The sequence below is a fragment of the Hyposmocoma kahamanoa genome, unplaced genomic scaffold (assembly GCF_003589595.1).
Source record: "Hyposmocoma kahamanoa isolate Upper Pololo Valley unplaced genomic scaffold, ASM358959v1 190, whole genome shotgun sequence".
NCBI classification, from domain to species: Eukaryota; Metazoa; Arthropoda; class Insecta; order Lepidoptera; family Cosmopterigidae; genus Hyposmocoma; species Hyposmocoma kahamanoa.
The window spans coordinates 3,039,657-3,061,817 of record NW_020653718.1 but is presented as its reverse complement, the minus strand read 5'-3'; the positions used below and the strand labels follow the sequence as shown (position 1 = coordinate 3,061,817).

Below are 22,161 nucleotides of genomic sequence, written 5' to 3'. Positions count from 1 at the left end.
AGGTTCCCAATACGACGGGGACTCACAGATAATCATAGGTATTCAGCTGCGGGCGATCTTCTTTATGAATCTCTAATTTCGGGTTCGGACATCATAATTATCGTTTCGAAATTGACAAAATTCTTACGCGGAGGTGAGGTTATCAACGGAAAATTTATTTAGGACGTGCGCATGAGCAACGCTTATTACAGGTCCCGGAATTTAATTAACAATTATGGAAACAAATTACTGTTTTTCGATCTGTTAACGTAGCAATAAACCACACCGTATTATAAATATTGTAACGTTTTTTCATGATTACATGCAACCATTTCTATTCATCATGAAAAGCTTACACCTTCAAGTTTAAGGATATCAATTAATAATGCTTTTTTTGTTATAGGTATTATAACTACTAAAGAAGTTCTAGACCGGGAATTCAAAGCTTCGTATTCTCTTTTTGCGGAAGCAAAGGATCAAGGGACTCTTCCCAGATCTAGCAGAGTTCCTATTTCAATAAAAATTACTGACGTCAATGACAATGCTCCAGAAATCGTTGATCCCCGAGAAGACGTCGTCAGTGTTAGAGAAGAACAACAGCCAGGTGCTGAAGTGGCTAAAGTAAAGGCTATTGATAGAGACAATGGAATTAATTCAACTGTTACTTATTCCATTTTGAACGAAAGAGACTTGGATGGAGTTGGTATTTTTGTCATTGATCCTAAAACTGGTGTTATAAAGACTAGTACCGGTAAGTGCGTCAAATATTGATATAAATATTTGTCAATTTATCTGCTACGCCTGATAAGTTATGTTATACACGAGTATTGAACAAGTTTTCTTTTTAGTACTAGATCACGAGGAAAGATCGATTTATCGTCTAGCAGTTGCAGCAACTGATGGAGGCATACCACCGAAACAGACTATAAGACAACTGAAGGTAGAAGTGTTGGATTTAAATGACAACAGACCTACATTCACCAGCTCTAGTTTGTCTTTCAAAGTAAGTTATTGTTATTAATACAACTAACTTATTATATTGTTGCTTCTTTAAAAAATAATAAATTTTAAAAAATTGAAGCCAATATTTCAAACTAAAACTAAACACTTTCTGATGTACGTTCCTAAACAAACATTCAAATTCCAGGTAAAGGAGGATGCTAAAATTGGCCACGTCGTCGGCACCGTAACTTGTTATGACAGCGACATTCATGACAACTTAGTCAACAGCGATGAAGAAAGGCAGATCTCATATTTGCTTATGCCCTTGACAACCGATCATTCGCCAGGAACCTTTGAAATTGACCGACGAACTGGATCTTTAGTTGTAGCTAGGCAATTAGATAGAGAAATTCAAGACGAATACAGGTTAGAAGTGCGCGCTTTAGACACGTCTGCGACAAACAACCCTCAAAGTAGTGCAGTTACAGTCAAAATAGAAATCGTCGACGTCAATGATAATGCTCCACAGTGGCCTCAAGATCCTGTCAATATCGAAATATCTGAAATTACTCCTATAGGAATGACCGTGTACAATTTTACGGCAAAAGATGCTGATGCAGGTTTAAATGGAGAATTAAACATCCACATAACATCTTCATTACCTCCCGCCAAGAATAGTTTCAAGTTGGATCCATTAACAGGATCATTGACACTTACTTCAACGTTGGATTACGAAACTTTGAAAGAATACTGGCTCATTGTGGAAGCCACTGACCTAGCAAGTAATGTTAGTGAAAGAATTACTACTTCAGCTACTGTTCACATTTCAGTAACCGATGCAAATGATAATGTACCCACTTTTGTGTCAGCTAACAAAGCTTCAGTCTCTTTGAGTACAGTATCTGGTAGTTTATACCAAGCATTGGCAGTGGATGGAGATTCGGGAGAAAATGGCAGAATATCTTATTACATTTCTGGTGGGAACGACCATGCTTATTTTTCTATGGAGTACGATAGTGGAAAACTAACATTATCTAAAAAGTACGCTTCAGATATTTCAAGAGTACGATTAGGTCAATATAAATTAAATCTGACAGCTTCTGATCATGGAATACCCTTTCCTAGACAAAGTCATATGACACTACTATTAAACTTACAAGAGTCAACAAATGTTCCTCCTAGGTTTACAGATTCATTTTATAGAGCAAACATAAGTGAAGATATTCGACCTGGCAGTTTTGTGACAAGATTAAATGCTAAATCATCTAGAGGCAACTCCGGTAAGTACACGACGATAATATTTTGTCTATGTATAATGATTATGGTTGACACACATCTGTTAACATTTTTATCTCTTATTTCAGGAAACCTTACTTATCAGATCCCGCCCGGAGTAGCTGAAGACCAATTCATAATCGATGAACGACTAGGCACTATCACAGTAAAATCTCGAATTGACAGAGAACAGCGGGATACTTATGTTTTCCCAGTGTATGTTACAGACTCCGGCACCTTCCAGTCTACATCGAATTTTGACGTTGCTACAGTTTCAATAAGTATTTTGGATGTGAATGATAATCCACCAACGTTCAAAACAGGTTCATGCTATCCGTTAGCAGTTCCTGAAAACAACGAACCTGAAGTTATTCATACCGTAGCAGCGACTGATAAAGATATTGGAGCCAATGGAATTATTACATACAGTATTACTTCTGGAAATAACGGAAATAAATTCTCTATAGATTCTACTACTGGAAAATTGACAGCTAGAACATTAGATCGAGAAACGCAGTCCAAATATCATTTAACTGTTACTGCGTTTGACCACGGATCTCCAGTTGCATTACAGGGATCTTGTAATATAACTATCATAGTTGAAGATCAGAATGATAATGATCCAGTATTTGACACTGGACATTATTCCGCCGCTATTCCAGAAGATGCTTCAATTGATACTTCTGTTATTAAAGTTAGAGCTACTGATGCCGATTTGGGATTCAATAAAAGAATTGTCTATTCTTTGGCTAATGAAAGTCAGGGTCTATTTAGAATTGATAATAAGACTGGAATCATCTTTACTACTGGGTAAGTGTACTAGTACTTAATCGACAGCTTCATCATTAAATAAACTTACACATTTTTACTATAATTCAACGTTATTTATTTTCTACTATTTCAGAACGTTTGACAGAGAGAAGACCAGTGTCTACCACTTCGAAGCAGTAGCAACTGATGAAGGCCGTTATGTCACGCGTTCCCAAAGAGTTTCAGTTGAAGTTACTATCAATGATGTCAATGACAATAAACCTATATTTACAAAATATCCATTCAGAGAACAAATAGCTACTTTGACTCCACCAGGACAAAGCTTGTTAAGATTATCAGCAACTGACAATGATGTTGGGATCAATGCTGAAATTTTATTTGAACTTTTAGATACAGCCAACCATAAGTTCCGCATAAACCCAACAACTGGTGTGCTGACTGCTACGCAAAGCTTGGCCAGTGAAAATGGAAAACTGATACACCTAAAAGTGGTGGCTAAAGATAAAGGAAATCCACCTCAAAGCTCTATCGGACTTATTGAGATTCGTGTTGGAGATTATCCTGAACACACGCCAACTTTAAACTTCAGAAATGCCACATATAATGTTACTATTGAAGAAAACATACCGTACGGCAGAGAAATAATACAAGTCACGGCCGTGCGAAGCGATGGACGACGTCAAAGAATCTTTTACGAGTTTGGTAATGGAAATGATCAATATGCATTTGAAATTGACTCGTACACAGGCGTAATAAGGGTGAATAATTCAGCAAATCTGGATTATGAATCGTATCCGGGTCCAAAGAGGCAACTAGTTATTGTCGCCCGTACAGAAGGTTCGCCAGTCTTATACGGTTATTGCGATGTAATAATAAATCTGTTCGACCAAAACGACCACGCTCCCAGGTTTACGCAACAACAATACATCGCCAACGTTTTGGAAGGGAACACTAAAGGCGAATTTGTCGTGCAACTTGCCGCGAAGGACGACGACCGCGGAGCGAATGCGAGAATCCTATACCACATTGTAGACGGGAACCACGATAACGCGTTTATTATTGAACCGGCGTTCTCCGGGTCGGTGAAGACAAACATAGTACTGGATCGCGAGATAAGAGAGACATACAAACTGACAGTTATTGCGACTGACGAGGGAGACCCACAGATGACCGGCACCGCTACTCTCCGCATCAATGTAGTTGACGTCAATGACAATCAGCCGACGTTTCCTCCGCCAAATGTCATTTCGGTATCTGAAGGTACGTTTGTTTTTAAGTTTTTGTATTCGTTTACGTATTCGGTTTTAAATTGCTGTAGGGCGGCCTCCCGACTTTTCGAAATAAATTGGTAGAGCAAAAAGCGTTTCACAAAGAGGGAGGCATTTTACATAATTTGTATTCTTGACTTCGCGACTGGCTTACATTGCGACTTCGATTCCAGCGCTGAGATTAAATAAAAGGGACTCCTTTAGGATCAATATTTATTGGATGGTATTACATTTTTTTCGACTGCATGTTTTAGCGGTGCCTCCCCAACGGTCCGCGTTCGTTCTCTTTTTTCGTTTCTTTCTTTTTGTATCACTATACGTCGACGGTTTTGTTTTAGAGTCTTATTTTGTAGATCGTTAAAACGGCAGTCAAACGAGAGAGTATTGTGAGCGTTGGCAGTATTTATATATTGTTTTTATCGTTTTACAGGAGCGGAAATCGGAACGGTTCTTACATCTGTTACGGCGAATGACGTTGACACATATCCAGCCCTTAAATACTCGATAATTCAAGGAGACAATAGTTTCTCCATAGACCGCTATAGTGGGAAAATTGTGTTGAACCAGCCTTTAGATTTCGAAACGAAGAAATTGTATAAAATAAACATAACCGCATCTGATAATGAACACGTAGCAAGAACAACTCTTACGATCAAAGTGACAGATGTGAATGATAATTCTCCTGTATTTGATGACATATCATATAATAGAATATTACCTGGTAAGTTAATTATTTCAATGATGTAATGCTTCTATCTAATTCATTTATTTATTTATTGATTTATTTAACTTGTGGCATATCTTACAATATTAAATAAAATTATTTATCTAATTTCAGAAGGTACCGGTACTCTGGAAATTGGGTCAGTCAATGCTAAAGATCAGGACAGTGGAGACAATGGTAAAATATCGTACTCTATGTTACGAGATACAAAAGGTTATTACATTGACACCATCTCTGGGACCATCTTCGTAAACTACAGCGCTTTGCCGTCGAATCAAAGAGACACGCAGTTAGCTGTTGTGGCCACTGACCATGGAAAACCTAACCGAAGTGCTGTGGCATCTGTCAGAATCAGCACTGGTGCTTCTTCGGAGATCAAGCCATTCATTGGACAAGATACATATAGGTATTTTTTAATTGCAATACTTGCCTGTGTAAGCGCGGTATGATTCCTAGTTACGATTACGGCTGCACAATATCTTCACTTCTTTTGCGGAAACATTAGATTACAAATGTATTGCCTTACTAATCGTGACAATTATTTAAACATGTCCTCTTTTTCAATTATTTATACTGTTTTAGTGTATATGTCGTATCTACTGTGAAACACTGATTTAACTGCAAAAATCATGAAACTTTTTTATAAAAAAACTGACCTGAAAAAAGTTCGTGGAATGACATCTATTTGCCAAGTTTTATTGAAATCAGTTACCGGAAAGAGCGAATTAATTCCCTAGTTTGTCACACTTAGAGGTAGGATATTTTCTTCAAATTGAAATGGGACCAATACTGAGGTAATTTCTATTCAACAAAAAAAGACACATAGAAATTGGTTCACAAATGGCGGGTAATCGCGTAACTTCCATGCAAAAAAATACACTCGATTGAGAACCTCCTCCTCTTTTATGAAGACGGTTAAAAACAGAGACACGTCATAATATATTCTTTCAGTTTTCGATAGAGGACAAAATGCTTACTAAAATAGTAAAACGAAAGCGCTCTTCGAATGCGCTCAGTAGCTCTAAAACAAAACTCGTTTTCTGTAATTTTTGCAAAAAAATGTATGTTAAATACTGACTTAACTTTACCTCTAAGAACGGTAAACAGTCGGGTTACCGGATAGGTGCGATATTATCAATCTGACTTTAATTTATTAGCACAACGGGAAATAATTTCTTATTATTTTCGTTTTTAATTACAGGATTACAGTCAACGAGGACACCGAGAAAGGTACCTCACTTCTTCAAATTGGTGGCATCAATGACGTCCTCAAGAAGTACAACCTTGAGTTCCACATCATTTCAGGCAATGAAAAGGACACTTTTGATGTCACGCTGGAAGGGGCACTGATATTGGTTAACAAGTTAGACAGAGAAACTCAAGATTCTTATACACTTGGTCTAGCGGCTATTGAACAAGGAAAAATACTGACTTACTACCAAAACAAGACGTCAATTACAATATATGTAACAGTAGCAGATGCTAATGATAACACTCCGACATTTTCTACAAATGATTTTGAACTAACTGTCAGTGAAGACGTTAAAATTGGTTATACGTTGACACAATTATCTGCCATAGATGCTGATTTGTATGGTACTCCTAATGCTGCTATTGTTTACAATATTACTTCAGGAGATGATGAGAAGTTGTTCTCCATTCATCCAAGTACAGGAATTTTAACTGTGAATAAGACATTGGACTACGATATTGGAAACACAGATTATAAATTGATTATAGTAGCTTGTGATCAAGGAACACCATCATTGTGTAATGTAGTCTACATCAAAGTTGCTATCATTGATGAAAATGATAACGCACCTACATTTCCCGTTACAGAATACTTTGAAACAATAGCAGAAAATGAAAGAATTGGGAATTCGGTTTTTACTGCAAGAGCTACTGATTTAGACAGAGGAAGGTATGGTACACTAAATTATTCAATAATACCATCTTTATCTAATTTCAATAGAAACGACGAGTCGTGGAAGATGTTTCAAATTGATTCGACTTCAGGACTGGTCAATACAAATGCAGTGTTTGATTACGAGCAGAAAAATAAATACGAATTTTCTATCAAAGCTTCTGATATTGGTGGAAAAAGTTCTACAGTCAAAGTAAGGATTGATATAGAAAGCAGAGATGAATTTTATCCTCAATTTACTCAAAAAACTTACAACTTCAGAATACCAAAGTCAGGACCGCTACCTGCAGGTTTTGTAATCGGTGAGGCTACAGCAATCGACAGAGACAAAGGTATCGACGGTCGTATTGTTTATCAGCTGTCAACTTCTCATTCATATTTCAAAATAAATAGAACCACAGGTGTCATAATATTAAAGAAAAAAGTGGAGTCAGTATCAAATCTTTTCGGATCCGATAAATCTATAAGTCTAGTTGTAACAGCTAGTTCTGGAAGACAAGGATCTTTGACCAACAAAACTGCAGTTGAGATAAGAATAGATCCTTTAGCGGTTGCATCGGATGTAAACTCAATGAACCCAGAAGTTGCGGCAAGTACAGGTCTTTCAGATTGGGCACTAGGGCTACTAATTGCATTTATTTTCATCATCATTATATTTGCTGCTGCATTTCTATTTTTACACATGAAAAATAAAAGGCACAAGAAAGTTAACAAACCAGGTCTCAACTCTGAGGGAGTTGGAGCAACTAATAGCTATGTAGACCCAAGTGCCTTTGATACAATACCCATTAGAAATACTGGAGCAGTAAATGCAAATTTTGCACCTCCGAAGTACGACGAAATTCCACCTTATGGTCCTCATACTGCAAGTTCTAATTCTGGAGCTGCAACCACATCGGAACTTTCTGGATCTGACCAATCAGGGTCAAGTGGCAGAGGCTCTGCTGAAGATGGAGAAGATGGTGAAGACGAGGAGATAAGAATGATTAACGAGGGACCATTGCAAAGAGAAACTGGCATCCATAGACAAGCAAATGGAGTAGACGATGATAATCTTTCTGATGTCTCAGTTCATAATACACAAGAATACCTAGCTAGACTTGGTATAGTTGACACTGGGACGGGCGGAGGAGCTTCTACTTCCTCACGAAGATGCTCAGAAAATGTGGTGAAAAAAGATATACTGCATCGGGGACCAATAGACTCGATGCATATGTTTGATGAAGACGGTGCTCATGAGAATGATATCACCAATTTGATTTATGCGAAATTGAACGAAGTTACTGGAAGTGAACGAGCGGACAGCGCTGATGAGACAAGTGCGGCAGTTGACCGAGCCATGGCTTTGGGAGCGTTCCCGAGCGCACCAGGAGATAACACCGCGGTACCAACCGCTGGCCCTTCCATGACTGGTAGTTTAAGCTCCATTGTACACTCTGAAGAAGAATTAACAGGCAGTTATAATTGGGACTACTTACTTGACTGGGGTCCTCAATACCAACCGTTAGCACACGTATTTTCGGAAATAGCTCGATTAAAAGATGACGCAGTGTCTCTTCAAAGCGGCAACAGTGGTGCTTCTAGTGCTAAAAGTAAAGGGACATCTATTTCTGCTGGTAAAAGTGTGCCGCCTCCTTTGTTAACTACGGTAGCTCCTAGAAGCTGCCCTGCACCTTCGTTGTCTTGTAGACAACCACAGCACTTATTGCCGAGATCTCCTATAAGCCATGATGTGCCTGGAGGGTTCTCAGCGGCTGCTGCTATGTCTCCATCTTTCTCTCCTTCCTTATCTCCTTTAGCAACTAGATCACCTTCAATGTCTCCTCTTGTCGGCCCTGGTTTACCCCCAGCACCAGCTAATAGAAAACCTCCACATTCGACAATGAGAATATGAATAACTATGTAGTAGATTGTAAATATAAATAACGACTGTTTGCCTCTAAGTATTGTTAGTATATTTATTCGACTGCCGATGTAATCGGGCTTGTTAACTGTATTCTATAGTATCATTTTGTGCATTTCTGCATCTTTGTGTATCCTGAACATGCTCAAAGTGATGTATTAAGCGCTTATTACCGATTTTCCGGTAAATGTAAATATCGTCTTCATTCGGGTTGTAACTTTAAACTTGTAAATATTATGTATATTTTAATGCCCTGTAAAAAATAAAATAAAGACTGCCATGTTATTGTACTTTTTTAAACAAATGATACAGCTTTACTGTAAGCTATAAGTATATTTTTAGACGCAAATTTATCTTTAGTTATGTTGTACGAAACCTTTTGTATGTTTTAAAGTGCAGTCACAAATTGTCTGTTGTGTACCTAATAGTATTTGAAAGTGAGTCCATTTTCCGTGTCTTCTGCCATTTTCTGTGATTTTCGTCTAGGCATGAGAATGCCTATATGTGCTCTGTTCACTATTAAATTCATCAAGAAACTATGTGATTTGTATCGTATTTCATCTAATTAAGTAGTATGAAGAGTGCGTTGTATATAAAATCTGTTCATATGTACGTAATTCTAAGTTACATTGATTGTCTGCGATGAATGTTTAAATGAAAAAATATAAATAAAATTTTAAAATCATTTTATTGTTTTCTTTGACGTCCAAAGTTTAGGAAAGCTATGTTACTAATACCATTTTCGTCTAAGACAAAGAGTATAAGGAGTAAGTTGCCACGTGAACAAAATATTTCCATACTTAAATGTAAAGTTATTACACTAATGAAATAAAAATTAAAAATAATGAAATATCACAGTTGGATCTACCTAAAGCTACTTAACATTATAATTGTGACACAACACAATCTTGGTAACAAAACTGCGTGCCTCTAACAAATTAATTTAGCACCGACAATTGATAATTTTGGATAAATAGCATACCAAGGCCCGTATTTATAAAACCATCTCAAATACAGGATTCAAAACCCCACTTGAGCCAAATGTCTTAATAGGTATTACTTGAGTGTATATCACCGTTAACTCATTGACATCGCACCATTAAAGAATTATCAAAATTTCCACTTATTAATAAACTTCACCCAAAACTAGCTAAGACTCAAGATCGTTGTTAAGTACTGATCAGACCAATACAAAGTCTTGGTTGATTGAGATTATATCATCCAAGATGCCGATGATTTTAATAATAGTATATTTAACTTGAGATCTAAGTAATATCTCAATAGACATGCACTTAATACTCAAGTGCTCTTTATTAATACGAGCCTATGATTTAATATAAAGTACATTCGAGTGATATTCGAAAATATTAAGATACAAAATCATGAAGAAGTCTTGAATCAATTTGAACTTCTAAATATTGAGTTTCCCTCTGATTGAACAATTGACAACATACAAAATTTTAATTCCAACAATAGTTTGCTAGCTACAATACTTCTCGGACGAATTAAAAAAAAACTTATTGTCCTACAAAAGGCTAATTTCGCTTACATAATACGGTACATAAATGTGTAAAATAATATCCTAATTCATTAACTAACATCCTGTAAAGGCATGTACGGAACATAAAATCAAATAACCTTTACAGTTTATGTCCATTGCCGCTTGACCCAGGACGGACAATATTTAGTCCTTAAAAGAATGTCAGTTAATAAATAAAGACCCTTATATATTAAATAACTTTAGTGATGGAATGGGTAATTTGAATTTTAATACAAGATTAAATGTATCTAAATTGTTTGATAAACAGTTTGGCTAAAATACAGTAACGATTGATAATTAACTAGACAATATAGAAAACTGATTAGACTTGGGTATATATTTTTTTTATTATAGGAAGATGACGTTAACCATTTGATATTTTATCGATTAGCGAAAGTGAAAAGAAATAGACAACTGTGTATTTAAATTCATTGTGATAATTTTATGTCCATAAATTCATAAGAAAGACAAAAAAAAATATTAAAAGGTAAAAATTTGCAATCTAGTTTGAATCAGTCTGTTCTAATATGTTAATTAGATACATGTAAGATGCAATTATTTTTAAAGAGATGAATAATTTTATTGTTTTCTAAATTGACACTGGAGTATAATATAGGTAAATACCATTTGAAAAGCACATAACATTGGTAAAAGAATTTTGGCAAGGTTGAATCCAGACTCTCAAGAAAAGTTCAAGAATAATTATCCATTATTATAAAAACTTAAATTTCCTCATAGTCACCAAAAATATTACTTATCAAAAACCATAATTGATTGCATGGTTTTTGATAAGTAATGGCTCGTTTCATAAACCCATGTGCTGACACCATCATCTAATTTTAAGCAAATCCTATTAACTGTAAGGTATCCAAAAATCATGAGAATACAAATTTTTGCAGAACATTTAGATTCTTATTTTTGGGATCTATATGATAACTAACCTTATAAATAAATAATCCATCTACAAAGATCTAGCTAAAACTGTGTTTGTTGATTTTGTTTTATGAGTATTGGACAATGTAAAAGACCCTAAAAATTCTAAAACAGTCAATAAGATTCAAAGAAAGTAAAAGGAGAGACAGATGACTATTGAGCAACACTGGTACATCCTGAACACCTAGTGGTGTAAATGCATATCAATAATGACGTCATCGGAGATAACAGACTTCTTACCAGGCGTATTAATGCCCAGTTCACTATTGGAAGTTTGGACGCCGTTAGGATCCTAAAATGGAAAGATAAGTTATAATTTCGTTTTGTTAATTTCAAGCAAATGAGGTAGACAGATTCGACATTTATTAAGTAAACGGGAAAGAAATGTGTAACAATGAGATCATAATTATCAGATATCTGTGTAATAGTAAAAGGTGAAATTGACAAAAATCTGAATCTTGATATTCGGTTAGATTCACCATTAGTCTTGCAAATTTGGAAGAAGTACACAAAACTACAATTCTCAATGCAGATGCAGCCTCCAGTTTTACCAAAATTGTGAAATCGTGGAAGTATAAAATATGTGAATGTACACTTACTATGGAAACAGCATCAGCTGCCATAAGTTCGTTTTTGGACAGACTCTCGACGATGGCTGCCGTGTAACAGTCGCCCAGCATGTTATTAGTGGTTCGTATCCGGTCTCTGGAATTTAAAGGAATGCGTCAATCAATATTTTGCTACGTAGGTGTAGGAAACAATTTCGTTTGTAAAAAGATCTTCACTGTTGATGTTGTATGTTAAATAAAGTATTTGTACTGCGCTTACAAAAAAATATCAGCTTCTGTCAAAGCGCAAAATATACTCACACCAACCAATCAACAGCGAAGAGCAAAGAAACATCATGCGTGGGCGCATCCACTGCAGCCAGTACCACTAACAGCAGAACCATTGCTGCTGACGGAACAGATGCTGACGACAATGACGCTGCCGTTGATGTTAGACTGAAAGAACGTAAACGGAAATATTTTGAATTTGAAATTGAAATTTTAGTTTATATGAGATTGGAACGAATGTCGCAATTTAAACTAAACTCCATAATTTCTTACTTTCAAAATAATTTATTACGTAGTTAAGTTAAACAGACATTAATACTCACAAAATAGTTGCTAGCTGGGCCATCCCCAAATGAATATTATTCATTTGACAAATAAATATACTGGCTACTGCAAGAAAGAGTGCTGTGCCGTCCATGTTTATATTGCATCCGATGGGGAGAACGAAGCGAGTGATGCGTTTGTCAATCCTAAGGGGACCTTCCATTGCTCGGAATGTAACTGGGAGAGCTGCTGCCCTGGAAATTTTTAATTGTACATAAAATTTACGTTTTTATTAATTTTCAACTTAACTTAGTCTTAGAGAACATTTTATTTACGTATTACGAAAAACTAAGAAGAAATTGTCAAAATGAAACGTTTATTGAATTCTACATTCAAAAGACTGAATGTAAACTTAATCAATAGCAAATAGAGACTTACGTAGAAGCAGTGGCAGCTGCAGTTAACATGGCATGTGACAATCCCCAATAATACTTGAAAGGATTTTTTCTTAAGAAAGCGAAGTATACAAGCTGCAACACAATCAGTTGGTATAGGAAGATACCAATCGTCACTGTTGCAATGAACCAGCCTAGTTGGGACAACACCTGACCTGTAATGGAAAATTAACTCCATAGCGTATCAACCCCATCTAGTGCGCCCGGAGCGTACTCGTATCCCTAAGTGACATAATCGCTTAGTTTTTCAGAATGTACCACTCTGTTCTGCCAAAATATCACCTTTTCATGACCAAACATGGTGATAATGAAATTACTCCGGTAACGTCTCATGCGTGATTACACGCCCTCGAGTGCCCCAGTTAGTATTCGAAAGTCAGCGATTAACACTGGTTTAGTTAGAGCATTTGCGCACTACATCCGAATCGTATCACTTCCAAAATGATGGTCCGAAATGTCACAGGGATCACATTGTCTCTGTGTAGTGTCTGTGACATCCGAAGTGGTTGCGATTTTTTAGATTTGTATAGTTTCGGATTCTGAATGAATATAAATGGGATGCAGTGAACAAACGCGCTTAGACGTAGTTTTCAATGTGTCGTTTCAGCTATATTAGTTCTTGTTTTCTTTCTTTCTTGTTTCATCGTTTCTGTGAATATCTCTGTGCCCCGTTTTTTAGCAATAATAATTATGGATACACACATAGACAACCACAAATTACACCCAAACTCACGATAGAAATAAATGTAGGCCATACAAATATTTCTCCCCGCCCGGAGACCTCTGCATGGCAGTCTGGTATGGTAACCGTTCGGCCACGGAGGCAGTTAACCAATAAATACTCATTGTACTCTACCGACTGACTTATTTTATTTAGCCTGGTCATAACTCTTATCTAATACTGCGATGGGAAATCTTTTGTTTGTATGCTGACAAGCAATATCGTGTGAACCAACATGATCGCAGTTCTACAACATGGCACCTAAACATTTTTCATTGTTTTTCATTTTGTTCTAAAATTTATTTGAAAAATGAAAACATTTTATATTTTCATATTAACGAAAACATCTTTAGGTGCCATTTTCGCTAAGCTATTATCAAGTTGGTCGACACGTCATTGCCTATCAGCATCCGTTTAGGACTATCCATATAACAAATAGATACTTAATTTTCATACTGTGTCCATACGTGACATGAACAGTTGAAAGTATAAAACACGGTTGCATAATAACATTTAACCAAAATTCAAAATTCATTTATTTCAGTCAAATATAGTCCATAATATTATAATAGTTACACAATTATTATGGAGATCCAACAGGTTCTACCAAATTGAAAAGAAACTAACACAAAAACATAGTCCTCAAATTAAAAGCGAATTAAAATGCAGTCTCATACAATGAAGCATAATCACCCCACAATTTTAACTGCAGTCAACCCTACCAACCACAATGCAAAGAATGCTATTTGAGCTACAACGGATATTGCTTAGCAACGAGGCAACTTTCTTCCTAAAAATAGCATGAAAACCATCCGTGTGAGCTTCTGCGAACATGCCTGATGCGCTGCAGCACCGTGGCAACCCCAACTACACTCTATACATTGTTGCACTGAATGACCAGGGCGTTAATTGTCTACTGCGAACAGTTGCTCCACAGATTAAACATATTGGTTTGGCAGAATGCTTTGAAAGGTGTGAACATGACCTTCTTTTTGAAGCACTCGTTTGCGTTTTATATAAATTTACTAAGGATCCGTACTATAGTGGCGAACTTGAACAGAAATCAACCTTCAGCCATAATAATACGATTAGCTTTATTATCTGCTGATACCGGTGTCTACCATAGTATATTAACAAAGCAAAGGGACTACTTCCACAAGAGAATCAGAATCAAAGAAAGCTTAGTGTACAACAAAGCTACTCTATGATCTTTACAGCTTCGCGCATCGTTGGTGCGCTATACACATGCCAACAGCAATATTGTTTCAACAATATTATCACTATAATCGAAAAAATTGTAACTTTAACAATAATTAATTAAAATCTCTTGGAAAAAAAATTAAGCACTAATTGCTTACCAACATTGTTGACCCCCAGAATCTTTCCAGCAATAACACTACCAATGCCAACTGGTGTGAACCACATGACGCCAGTTACCATCTTCATAATGACCTCGAAGACTGCTTGGAAGAAGTCAATAACCACACGGCTCTTGGGACCGATGGTGCCAAGGCAGCTGCCGAAAACCAGACAAAAGAAGACGAGACCGAGTGTGTTGGTGCCTGATCTGAAAATGAGTTTGATCCTTTATTAGAATTCGAATCAAAATAGTCAAATTAGGACTAATTTCTTCAGAAAATAGATTAGCAAATGACAATTTTAACAATAGTCTCTACCAAGTTGGCATTGAAGATTATTAAACAGTTTGTCTTAATTTAAAAAATTTAAAGAGTATTTAGACCTACAGGATCTTTCATAGAATGATTTGTAACTGCATTATTCATGTATCATTGTGTGTGTTACCATTGCAGTTATTAATTATAATGCGTGGTTCACAATTTCTAGAAATCGCATTTTATGAATATCTTTTCCAGTGTAAAACGGTTAAACTCGAGTTTATCCAAAAAGTAGATTTTGACACCATTGCATGTTTTTCGTAATATTACATCGTTTATTTTGACACTGGTGGTTATGCGAACATTGACTGTGGATATTATAGATTGTGCAAAGGGATTAGTGTTTTGCAAAAAATTAAGTTCTTTGTTCATAACTTTTTATTTTATCTCATAACCGCTCACGCGATACATGCAGCCGTAGACGCATATCACACCTAGAGTTGCCGATGATGATTTTATACCGATTTATCGGATATCGAAGTTATAACAGGTAAAAGAACTAATACTTATTGCTATTTCGATAACTACTCTAGCAAACCATAAAGTTTGTAATGGCTGGGTCTGTCATTAAAAAAAATAAACAACTTCAAAAATACGTCACGACAATCGTGTGTTATTGTTTGGGCTAGTGATTTCGGTGTTTATTTATTGAAAACATACCGTAAGTAGCGTTTTTTCAGTTTACCCTGAATATAAATGTTCACAAACTATACTTTAAGGTTTAATTTCATGGTAAACGTTAGAACCACTCAAACGGAATATTATCATATTTACCCAAGTGCACCAAAAATTTCATTAGTGCTTTTTAAGTGCAGGATTTGCGGTGTATTACTGCATTTTATTTGAGATGTTTTTATTGTAGTACGGAGGGTATTTATTTAGCAATGCAGAATAATAATTTTTATTTATAAAAACTTGTATTTAAACTGAATCCTTTTCTAATTTGCGAAACCAAATAGCCGCCATTTTGCGGTAGGATGAGCGCATCGCGTGAGCGGCTAAGGAAAAAGCGGTTAACATTATGGTATATCGATTCGCAAACAATTTTAAGAGCGTGAATTCGTGTAAAGCATCAGGTCTATTCGAAATCGATTTCATGTAAAAATGATTCATTATGAAATGAATCTCTTTCCATTAAACACAAGCTTAGAGATGTAGATGAACTGTATTTTTGATCCGTGTGAAAACTTTAACTAGCATAATCGTAAAAATGCCATTTCTTTAATAACAAAATAGAATTGAAACAACAAGCACAATAAATGATCAGATTCGAAGTAAATATTTCCATGTCTCGTACCGACTACTTACCGATAAGCTACCACTGGAACCAACCGAACAATGGAGTCGTTCTGCGTTTTGCCAAACGACGTTGTGGGCGGCATATACGCCGTGTACGCCTGCTGGAATGAGGCTTGAACTATGTTATCGGGGAAGATGTTTCTGAAACAATATTTATAAATTTAAAACCACCATTCCAAACATTAAAGTCAACAAAACTACCTATGCAAAAACTGTTGAATGTTGCCAGTTAATAACAAATACATTTTATGATTCGTTGTAATGTAATTGGTGGAATAAATTTCAAAATCTATATATAGATCAGAAGAATAATGGCACGTCTGTTGAAAGGAAATTATTATTGCATAACAAATACAAATCAGGGAACCTTTGTTTTGTTTAAATGAAATTTTTGCTTATCTCTCACATGAATAATTCTTGTCGTAGTCATTGTTTTTAGATTATCTTATCCGTGGAAGCTAGGAGACCACACAGAGTATCCTAGTTTAGGCTCCAGCCTTTATATATAACAAATCTTTTAGTTTACAACTGGTTTAGAGTTGTGTGTGAAGGAAATAAACTATATTATTATAACATAACAGGCAATGATTGCTATTCCAACCGATAACATTCAGAAACAAAACCAAAGAAAAAAAACTCCGAAAATTCGGTTTCATTCACGTTTTTGTAGTATATCCTGATCCTGTTATTCTGATTGTTAACGAAAAATTGTGTGACTCTGATGGATAAATTACGGAATAGTGTGATAAGAGAGCGTTGCGGCGTGGAAGAAAATATTGTGACAAAAATACAGAAAGGGATGCTTAGATTGTTTGGATATGTAGAGAGAATGAATGAAAGAAGATTGACTAAACAGCTTTATAGGGCGACGTGAGCAGGCAAGTTGGTAAGGGCCGATCAAGGCGAACTTACCACGACCAAATTGAGGCCATCCTAAAGAATTTCCAGGTCAAGAGTAAGCGTGTATGACAGCACTGATGAGGCGAAAGATATGTGTCAGGACCATAGAAAGTGGAAGACTGTTATTACTGCCTACCCAGGTGGGTGCAAAAAGCTGTGAAGTATATGTATGTAACGAAAAATTATAGTGACTTTTTAGGAGATGACTTATGCTCAAGCTCTAATAGGCTGACATATTAGGATGAGAGTTCGAATTAAAGTATAAAACATATTGGTTTTATGACGTGAAGTAAATTGGTTATGATATTGGCATAAGAACTAACAAGCCCAAAATATTAACAGTCACCACTAATTACGAAGTCATACTATTGCCAACACACGCAAGCTTCATTAATATCTGTCAATCAATTAATTTTGCACCAGAAGAGATGCATTGATCGAACCGCAGACAACAGATAGGATATAACTTTTATTAAAACAAATATGCCAACACTTTACTGATGAACATGTTGTGATAAAGAAATTCGACCTGTGTGTCTTCCACTAATGACGATAGGTAATTAAGTGTCATTATACAAACTAACAAAAGGTATTACCACAATTTTCAACTCGTAATCTTAATAATGTTTACAACAATTGCAAATTTTCTAAGTCAACGATCACGCATTGAAATTTAGAGGCGACTTTTTGTTAGACACTGTATAGTTCGATGAATTGGTGAATTCTTGTCCAATGACACGTACTACTAGAACTTCTCCAGTAAACAGATTTAATGATGTACCTAAATATTCGACAGTCTACATTTCAAAAATAAAGACTCACCGTCCTATATCCAAAACGCTGTCCAAAATTGAATGTTCGTGAGTACTCTCCGCTGGAGGTCCAACATCATATCTCAAATCAGGCTGTCCAGGATGTATTATTACGGCCATTACAATCCCCAAGAAAGCGTTAAACATTGACGTTATTATAAAGTAAAGAAGAGTTCTGCAGGCTATTTTTCCGCTCATCTTTGCGTTAAGACTTGCTGAGCCGGCAATCAGACTGGCAATGATTAGGGGCAAGATCATCATCTTCAGAAGTCTCATGAAGATTTCTCCAGGGTACGAAATAACTAATAGTGCTTCTGGACTTAGATTGTAGGCACGTAGACTTATACCTGAGGAGGAAAACTTGTAAAGAAAGTATCTTGAAAAAACTATATTTTCGGTATTCTGTTATGAAATAATTTAAGTTCAAATATTATATTACGTAAATTTATTTAAGCAATAAACTCTTAACGATTATAACTGTAAAGATAAGATAAACTTTAATCGCTTACAATAAACTGTAGTTTATCGTGTACAATATTAACAATTGGTATGATACTTTAATGGGCTGGAAAAATAATAACAGTTGTCTTTTTTATATGTATTTATGTATACTTACCTAAAGTAATCCCTGCAAATACCCCAACTAGGGTAATCACCAGCATAATATTCTTCATCAAACATTTCTTCAGCCCTTTCAGCTCTACAGGGGCCTCCCGGTCTTCCGTAGTCTTCGGCCCGCGATCTCCAGGGCCCATCTTCGCAAACAGATATTCTGAAAACCGTTCACTTTTCTCCATTGAAAGGGAATTTACTACCTACTAGATCCTGTTGGATCTAAATTTAATTTTTGGTTGGTTTGATTTATTCCTTTTTTGGCAATACTAGACTTTATTTATATATTTTAAGTAATTATTATCTTTATTGAAATGTTTTAGCTTTAAAGGACCATCTCTTAATTTATTAATGAACGTGTGTTCGTAACACTGAATCGCAATCTATTTTGTCTTAATATGATCCCTTTTTATTTTTTTCGCACTGTTTCCTGTTTTAAATTTAAGAATCTTTAACCGAACTATATTATGATTTAGGGGTTGTAATGCACAACGTCATATTCACGTCACTCAGTGGACTGGTAATATCAACAGCCTTCCTATCGAGCTCTGCATTTTCTTTTACTAAAAGTTCGTCAAATTCCCTTCTACACCGAATCACATTGACTTTGGTAGCGTCTATTGCTTCTTTACTTTAAAACGGTTCACCTATGTTTTCTCTTATACGAGCAATGGAATTGCTCACAATCGATTGGAGTGGCAAAATACTGTCTGGATAAAAAAGGAAGCCATATTGGGAGATGCGCGCGCAGTCATTGATTCCCCTTTGCATTTAGTTCCATTAACAGAGTTATGAATACTTTATTAAATTACGTATTTTGCTAAAGGATTATTGTATAAAGTTTCTTTGTTACTTTAGCAAGATACATATTATAGAATCTATAAAGTCATAGGCATGCCGATAGTTCCAACGTTCGGTGCTAGGTTAATAATTGCACATTGTATGCAAACGTAATAAAAATGCAACGTTCTTTGTTTTGAAAGTAGTTATTCATTGACTTAATTAAAACACCTTTTGCAACGTTAATTTTTTTAATTAATTCTTTGTTAATGAATCTTTTTGTTAATAGTTACTATGGTTCATAGACGATGACGCAGCTTCTCTCGGAATGCATTCCCTTTACACCTGACTACTTACGCGGTGTATGTATTTTGTGACGTCGTAACAGAGACGGATGTGAGACATCACATGCTAAGATCAAGTGTTTGGAGCTAAGCCAGATTGTGTCTTTGCTACGCTGATCCAAATACTTGGATGGTATACAATCTTTGATTTTTTTTTAAATACTAGACTGTAATAACAATTTGTAACTATTTGGAGGATGTGGATGGACGGAGAGGGTGGATGTGTGTGATGAATGTTTGAAGTTTTGTGGGAGGACGGATAAGCAACTATGATCTGTACTTGGTACTATAATACTATAAGTACTGTAATCCTGTGTAATTGTATGAAATAAATAAAAAATAATCACAGCACTGTACATACAATGTTGACGTCGTCCCGAGACGCCTGTCCATAACAGTTACATTGCCACTCAGACCTTTAAATACAAATATCTTAGGAGGACTGCCACTGCGCCCGTCACTCAGGGCCATAAGTTGGCAAGTCCCATGTGCCTGTAATTTCACCAGCACCACTACCCTTTAAAACCGGAACGAAGTAATGCTCACATTACTGCTTGGCGGCAGAAATAAGTAGACAGTACTTCCCTGGACGAATTCTTTCACAAGGAGCTCTACTGCTACTAAATACCTCTAGGATACATGACGCTTAACCCAAAGCGTGGTAGTTAACATTTAAGTTCCAATGCGAGGCTTATATAAGGAGAGGGTTTGAAGGCCGTGTTATCTAGCTGGCCGACGATAAATCATCATTATCGTCATTGTTATCGTATCGCAGTCCACTGCCGGATATAAGCTTCTCCCAATGTGCGCCATTTCGCCCGGTTCTTGATTTGTCGCATCCTATAGGAGCCAGTGGCTAGAGAGAGTCCTACACTACGTTTGCCAAGCCGTGATCTTCATTCAAGAACTCGTTTCCCCCATCAGTTCCTCGACAGATGTCGACGACCTTGGTTCTCAATCGGATTGCCCTGATTTCAATTCTTATCCTTCAGAGAAACTCCAAGCATACTATACTATAAACGTACTATAAATAAGAGTCTACTATGTTGGCTTCTAGGACAAATAATTATTAAACCTGGCTTGGCTTACTTTGTAATGTCAATAACAGAAAGAACTAATAACTTACGAAGTAATTCAACAACACAACACACGTATTTGGAATAATTCTCCAAAGTTATAAACTAGAAAACTCTTACGTCTTGTCGAACACGATTAGAAATGGGTAAAGTAGAATGTTATCAGATAAGTAACAAATAAGCCAATAAAACTAGAGTTAGAAGAAAACAATGAAACAGAGACGTCTGCAGGAACTTCAGAAAATATCGCGACAGATCAACAATAAAAACTGCCTGAATTTTGATTTGAAATATGTAGATCCGTCTAAGAGTGAAACGTTCATTTACTGATGAAGATTTTTTATAAGTGTCGGTCGTTCTGGGACTATTAGTGTTCACTACTTAATTTCTGGGGCAATTTTTATTATTTAAGTACTCGAGTATTGCCTCGTGAAATATTATTGAATAATTACATCATAATATACTTGTTTAGTAGCCGTAGATCTCCTGGTGAAAGAGTTCGTCCAGGGAAGCACTCCCACCTTATCTATTTCTGCCCACAAGCTGTAATGTCAGCATTGTTGTGTTCCGGTTTTGAAGGGCTAGTACAGGCACATGGGACTTGTCAGCCGATATCCCAAATTAGATATCGAACAGTAGTCCGAGCGTGACCGTCGTAACAATGGCTAGCGGTTAAGTTTATCACCGCTTTTAAACTACTAGCTGACTTATTAAATCAATATGTTATGTACACCTAGTTTAGTCACTTGAAGTGTATTTTGAATACCTAATGATTGGCCGCACATAGTGAGACTATACTTATTTGGTTACATGTCAACTTCTATACAATCTGTGTTTTCACCAATAAATTAATTATGAACATTGTTCATATTTTTGGAAACTCAGTTTTTAAGAAGTATTGTCGCAACTATTGCAACCCAAATGTCTACAGAAAATGTCACTAACATCTATAATGACCAATAAATTCTTATTGTTGGTGTTAATACAGATGTTCGGTTGATGATTTTGAAATCTATTCATACGCATTCCGATTTAATTGACTCGATTGAAAACATAATCGATGTAGGATTTTATATTCTAACGCTGTGATATACAAAACCAACTTCACTGAGCAAAAATTGAATTAT

At 36.0% G+C, this 22,161-nt stretch overlaps 2 protein-coding genes across 3 annotated transcripts in view; one reads left to right on the top strand and one right to left on the bottom strand.

The window, feature by feature from the left end:
- The window catches only part of LOC113226378 (protein dachsous), a 478,045-nt gene extending 468,703 nt beyond the window's left edge, over positions 1–9,342 (top strand). Inside the window, exons 9-16 of one of the 2 annotated variants that reach the window (XM_026458985.1) lie at positions 383–730; positions 828–982; positions 1,127–2,201; positions 2,286–3,006; positions 3,101–4,227; positions 4,666–4,956; positions 5,074–5,365; positions 6,161–9,342. In XM_026458985.1, coding sequence (XP_026314770.1) covers positions 383–730; positions 828–982; positions 1,127–2,201; positions 2,286–3,006; positions 3,101–4,227; positions 4,666–4,956; positions 5,074–5,365; positions 6,161–8,777 — 6,626 coding nt within the window. In that variant the 3' untranslated portion in view covers positions 8,778–9,342. The remainder of the gene's footprint in view (positions 1–382; positions 731–827; positions 983–1,126; positions 2,202–2,285; positions 3,007–3,100; positions 4,228–4,665; positions 4,957–5,073; positions 5,366–6,160) is intronic. The other variant, XM_026458986.1, reaches the window with a different exon arrangement.
- Positions 9,343–10,729: 1,387 nt separating this feature from the next.
- Positions 10,730–19,021, bottom strand: LOC113226350 (excitatory amino acid transporter). Its single transcript, XM_026458938.1, has 9 exons — positions 18,839–19,021; positions 18,233–18,569; positions 16,520–16,651; positions 14,894–15,102; positions 12,798–12,969; positions 12,419–12,613; positions 12,129–12,263; positions 11,859–11,964; positions 10,730–11,551 (listed from the first exon to the last, which is right to left on the bottom strand). Exons 1-9 carry the CDS (start codon positions 19,017–19,019, stop codon positions 11,444–11,446), a joined length of 1,575 nt encoding a protein of 524 aa, XP_026314723.1. The 5' UTR covers positions 19,020–19,021; the 3' UTR covers positions 10,730–11,443.
- Positions 19,022–22,161: the final 3,140 nt, after the last annotated feature.